This window comes from Argentina silus (assembly GCF_951799395.1).
Source record: "Argentina silus genome assembly, chromosome: 6".
Classification (NCBI taxonomy): Eukaryota; Metazoa; Chordata; class Actinopteri; order Argentiniformes; family Argentinidae; genus Argentina; species Argentina silus.
Genome location: NC_139660.1, coordinates 10986686 through 10992746, shown reverse-complemented (window position 1 = coordinate 10992746; position 6061 = coordinate 10986686). Strand labels below are relative to the sequence as shown.

Below are 6061 nucleotides of genomic sequence, written 5' to 3'. Positions count from 1 at the left end.
TCTGGAATATCAATATGACAATGAATGAGTAGAATGGACATTGTTTTAAGATCCTTTATCCCAACACAGATTCCGTAATATAAGTAAATACTCTATAATTACTCCATCATTGATACAGTGTCATCATGTTGAGATTTAGAAATGTGAACTTGGCAATAACAAAACAAAACTATTATGTATTGCTCTCTTCCTGGGCTGCATTCAAGTGCTCAAACACTAGGAACATTTCAGAGCGCTACCTGCTCTAAACCAAAGCCATTTGAAATGCTGTAGAGTTGTGATCATGAATGCACCCCAGATCATTTTGTTGAGTTCTGCAACCCACTGTGTCACTGTGCCTACCGTATTGTTTACAGGGATTCAAAAGTTGCCAAATTGACTTTGTTTTGATGACATTTTGATACAGTATTGAGTATACATTGTGTGTAGACTTGCAAGTTAAACATCACCAAGAGTGAATGGACTCTTTCCTATTTCCTCATCGCAGTATCTTACAAGTACCACCTTCACTCAAACATTGTTATTGTTTACAATCAGCACATACAGTATAAGTTGATGGTCTTGGTCCTTTAATTGGAGAACCATTTGACCTGGTATGTGTCATGGTTGTGTCTGTGTGTGTGTGTGCGTGCGTGCGTGCGTGCGTGTATGTAAACAAAATAAAGAGAGGACATTCTCTCTTGATAACATGTACAAAGAAACAAACTGGGACTTTAAAACAAAAAAACAAAAAAATCTTTTTGTAATGAGGGAAACTGCATGTGATTTAACTTATTGTGTGTCTTCTATGATGTATGCAGTTTCTTACATAGGAAACTTACTAAAAAAATCTACATTCAAAACTGCATATGCTCAGCTGTCTCTTTCATACAAGCAGTGTATACAACTTCACAAACAGAAATTATACTATATATATTTTATGCACGTCAATATTCAATTTCCTCTTCAATGACATTGATGTTTATTGGCAAAAACAAATCAAACAAATCATATTTCAGCTAGATGCTCATATGCTAAGCCACCAAATACATACATTTACAATCCATGAAACATTCTCTTGGAAGATGTCATTTGGGGAAGGCTGTGCTGAAGATACTAGGAAGAGGGCATGATTCCCAAGCACAGGTCTGGGATCAGCTTCCCATGAAATCTCCCCCCCCCCCCATAATAACCCAGACCAGGGTTCTGTACAGTCCAATGTCAATGTTATGTGGATGTTCCCTCACAGTAGAGGGGGTTAGGGTTAGGATGTCAAGGCCTATCCCAGGGTGTGGTATTGTCTTTGGGTACTGATCTCCCCCATCAGGAGGGTCTGGAGGTCCATAATTCTACACAGAGTGCATAGGGGTGCCACAGTACTTGTGCCACAGGTCAATAGCTTTGGTCACAATGGCATCCGTGTTCTCTTGTGGCATCTGGTAGAAAGGACAGGCAAATGTAGATGAATGACCATTGAATTAATGGGTATGACCATGATAGGAACACCTACTGTACACATGCACACACACAGGTCATTCACAGATATGCAATGACCTTCAATCCCATATACTGTAAGCTTGCATTGTAACCATATGCATCAATAACATTTTTCAATTTCAATCACTGAATTCCAACCAATTAAACAGACAGGCATTGACTTTAATTAGTGGATTGGCATCATACTGACTGTTTCTGTGCCAATCTCAATACAATGTTCAAGTAACGTCAACATAGAAAAGATAACATGAACTATATATCAGGAGAGGCTTGTGGAGGTAGAAATCAGGGGAGCGGCTCATTGGAATGGAATGGAACGGAACGGAACAAGTGTTTGACACTATTCCTTATTCTGCAATCCTTTAATTATGTAACAGCCAATCAGAGAGCTCAACCCAAACTATTACTCACCAAAAAAATTATAATCAAACAGCAAATAAAAAGGAATTTCAAAATACCATACAGTACCACCCCCATCTTTCCACTTGGTTGCACCTCACTCTCTCTTGACTCAATAGTCTTGTGATTTAACTCAGTTGCGTACCTTTTTCTTCTGCACACACATACAAATCCACTCGCACACACAAACTGTATAATCATGCTTTCACTCACATTGCACAGATAGTTGACCATGCCCTCTGGCCGGCTCATGCCCATAAGCATGATCTTGTAGCTGAGCAGAATCTCCACGGCAACAAACACCAGGATCTTACACGAGCCGCTGATCACCTTGTCCCACACCCTGAGAAACCAGACCACACGTGTCATAACCCCAGCATCGAGCCCAGACACACACCTCATTGGGCTTCATCAAGAGGACACAAGTGAACAGAACTGAGTGGTGCGTCTGTGAGCAGGTCAGGTTTGGTTAGTAAACACACCTCTGCAGGCTGGACTCAGGCAGGCAGCCAGCAAAGCAGCGCCTGAACCAAAGGCTGTATGGCAGCAGCCCAAGGGCCCCCGTACTCTTCAGATGGTTTAGCAGCCTGGGCTCCTCCACACTGAGATAGTGCTCCAGACTCTTGGGCTGGACCAACATAAGAGGGATGGGGGTGGGGGGAGAGGGACACACACACACACAGGACAAAGGGTTACACAGAGACTGATGAATGAATCTACAAAAAATACATGTTTCTTAGAGAGCACATGATCTTTTCTTTTCAAAGAACAGCCTAGTGTGCAAAACAATAATACTCATGTGTTCAACACCCATACCCCATCTCCAGTACTCACCAGATGGGGTATGGAGTCTCCAAACTTGTTGTTGAACTGATTGACAAAGCACTTGATCAGCCAATAGCAGTCCACAGGGTCCTCCACAATCTCCTCCATGGCTCGAGCAATGGCCAGAAAGTCTTCATCCTCCTCGCCCTGAAACCAATGATTTAGATCCAAGAATAGGGTCAGATTATAGCCTACTCTCATCAACCCCCCTCCCCCAGCCTCCCTCTACATAAAGTCAGGCTTCAGGTTTAGATGAGCCATGCTCCCTCTCCTCACCGGGGGTGTGGTCTCAGAGCGGCGGGGCAGCACCTGGCTCTCCAGCTGGAACATGCGCAGGTAGACCTGAGTCTGGGGCGTGGCGGCATGGACAAATCTCATCACCTGTAGAGCCTCCAGCACATCCTGGTACTGCTCCCGCCGATACCCTCCTACCAGCGAGTGAGAGTCACTGTGAGGTGGCAGGATGCCTACAGAGACAGGGTAACATCATCAGTGTGTGACTCTGGACAATGGGTATCTCTGTTTGTGGGTCTGGCTCTATCACTGCTGTAGTTTTGTAGAAAAATAGGGCTAGGTGAGATGTGTTGTGTTAAATACGGGTTGTCAGAGTGACCTGTGTTAGAAGTAATGTCATTAAGAGTGTGGGGTGGTCAGTGTATGAGTCTTACCCAGCAGTACCTTCCAGACATGGTTCCTGTACATGGAGGGCAGAGGGAACCTCTGACTGAACGTGCTCAGCTTCTCTACGTCTGACAGAGAGACAACACAAATTCACACATTTACAAAGGCAAATGATAAATATAGACACACACACACACACACACACACACAGAGTGAGATAAATGGCATACACAGCAACAGTAAAGACAGCATGATAACTAATGATAACATTTGTACAATCACCACTCTCAGTAGTAGGTACATTCTTTGAGGTACTAGAATACTAGTATCAAGTACTAGTATCAACAGTTGTCATATAGCCTAGTTATACTACAAGACAACAATACTGTATGGCCATGTACCCAGTGGGTTGTCCTTCAGTAGTATCTCCAGTGACTTCTTCTCCTCCACCCCTCTGAAGCCCACCTTCTCATAGTAGGCAGACCGGAAGTTCCTCTGGGGGTCTTCAGCCATGCTGTCACCTGGAAAAACAATGAGAAGACTATGCTTGAAGTCGTCTTGATTTAGTAGGACAGTGTCAAGAGGTTTCAAGAGTAAATCTGATAGCCTGTCTATATTTCTCTTTACCTGTTAGTGTTAAAGCAATCTGAACATGAAGCTGTGATCAAGATCCTCAAACCAGGTAGTTGTGGCTCACAGTTGTGACATTCAACATTAGCCAAGTTAGCAAGCTAACTATGTAAGGCTAATCATACACAAACTGTCAAACCATCGTACCATCGTAGCTCCTACCTTGTCCCAACGGTGGGCCTCACCACATCCACGCACTTCCAGCTTGCAGTCACCAGAGGATGAGCTTTGAGAGCAGTAGCTAGTACGTCCGTACAACAGCAGCTAAGCTAGGGTTTCTAGTTAGCCACTGTAGCTAGCAACAACTAGAGTGTGTGCATTCTCATACCAGCTTTGCGTACATTCCCGGAAAAAATAATTTCTGAAATGCGGATTTAGATCACAGGTCTATCGAAAATGATAGCTAGGCATGATCCTTTGCTGTCTGAGACTCCCATTAAAAATGTTTATCTTATGATCAAACCACCACTCTGTCACCAACATGTGAAACCAGCAGATGACAGTGTAAGGTGGGGCTGAAAACACATTGTTGGATTGAATTGAATGCCTACTGCCATCTAGTGTGTGGGATACACATATCATGCGCTTCAAGATTCAAAGTGTTTATTATCATTGGCACAGTAGAAAACATGTTTCCCTGTACAACGAAATTCTTACTTTGCTGTCCGCAGAATGCCAACCAATGTAAAATATACAATACAAAAGAATATACAATATATACTAAACAAATGTACAAGACAGCAAAATTTAAGGCATAAAATAAGAATAGCAGCAATAATAATAATAAACAGTGCAAACGTAGCAGTGCAATTATGCAAACTGGTTATGAGGTAGTAGGGTTATATTAGTCTTAATCTCCTATGGGTTGTTTAGGAGCCTGGTGGCAGTGGGAAAGAAGGAGTTCTTTAGTCTGGTTGTCCTGCATTTAACACTTCTGTACCTCCGGCCTGAGGGTAGAAGTGTGAACAGTCCGTGCTGGGGGTGGGTGGGGTCCTTGAGGATGGAGGCGGCTCTCCTGTGGACTCTGCGGTGGTAGATGCTCTGCAGGGAGGGCAGTGGAGTCCTGGTGATTTTCTCAGCGGTCTTCACCACTCTCTGCAGGCGTCTGCGGTCCATAGCAGTAGTGCTGCCGTACCACACAGTGATACAGCTAGTTAGGATGCTCTCAACAATGCAGCTGTAGAAGTTGCTGAGGATCTTGGGCGACATGCCAAACTTCCTCAGCCTCCTCAGAAAGTACAGCTGCTGTTGGGCCTTCTTAACCAGCTGAGTGGTGTTAAGTGTCCAGGTGAGGTCCTCGCTGATGTGGACGCCCAGGTATTTGAAACTGCTCACCCTCTCTACTTCAAGCTCCCGGATGTACAGTGGCCGATGAGGTCCCCTCTTCTTCCTCATGTCCACTATCATCTCCTTCGTCTTGTCCGTATTGAGGGTGAGGTTGTTGTCCTCGCACCATGTTACCAGACTGGCCACCTCCCTCCTGTAAGCCGCTTCGTCCCCACCAGTGATGCATCCTATCACTGCGGTGTCGTCTGCAAACTTTAGGATGATGTTGTCCTTGTGGGAGGCGACACAGTCGTGGGTGAACAGGGTGTAGAGGATGGGGCTGAGGACGCATCCCTGTGGGGTGCCAACATTTGTAATAATGCTGGCTGAAGTCCTATTGCCAATCCTGACAGACTGGGGCCTGCCAGTCAAAAAGTCTAGGAGCCAGTCACAGAGGGTGGGGTGCAGGCCAAGTGTGGACATTTTGTGGATGAGTCTGTGGGGGATGACTGTATTAAAAGCGGAGCTGTAGTCTACAAAGAGCGTCCTGATGTAGGAGTCTTTGTTTTCCAGGTGGGAGAGAGAATAGTGGAGGACAGCAGCGATAGCGTCTGAGGTGGACCTGTTGGGCCGGTAGGCATACTGCAGGGGGTCTAGGGTGTCCGGCATGCTGCTCTTAATGTGTGCCAGTACCACTCTCTCAAAACACTTCATAATGATTGGAGTGAGTGCTACTGGCCTGTAATCATTCAGGCAGGCAGGTTGGCTCTTCTTGGGAAGGGGGACGATGGTTGTGGTCTTGAAGCAGGAGGGAACAGTGCTGTGACTGAGGGAAAGGTTGAAG

At 45.1% G+C, this 6061-nt stretch overlaps 1 protein-coding gene across 2 annotated transcripts; it reads right to left on the bottom strand.

Annotated features, from left to right (window-relative positions):
- Nucleotides 1-40: 40 nt before the first annotated feature.
- tbc1d7 (TBC1 domain family, member 7) lies at nt 41-4439 on the bottom strand. 2 transcript variants are annotated; one of them, XM_083671303.1, is made up of 8 exons: nt 4114-4439; nt 3723-3842; nt 3369-3449; nt 2977-3167; nt 2710-2847; nt 2358-2503; nt 2089-2218; nt 41-1415 (listed from the first exon to the last, which is right to left on the bottom strand). In XM_083671303.1, the coding sequence occupies exons 2-8, from the start codon at nt 3832-3834 to the stop codon at nt 1329-1331; spliced, it is 885 nt and encodes a 294-aa protein (XP_083527429.1). In that variant the 5' UTR covers nt 3835-3842; nt 4114-4439; the 3' UTR covers nt 41-1328. The 2 variants fall into 2 exon arrangements, with proteins under 2 accessions (XP_083527429.1, XP_083527430.1); XM_083671304.1 differs by lacking the exon at nt 4114-4439 and adding an exon at nt 3949-4096.
- Between the last annotated feature and the right edge of the window lie 1622 nt (nt 4440-6061).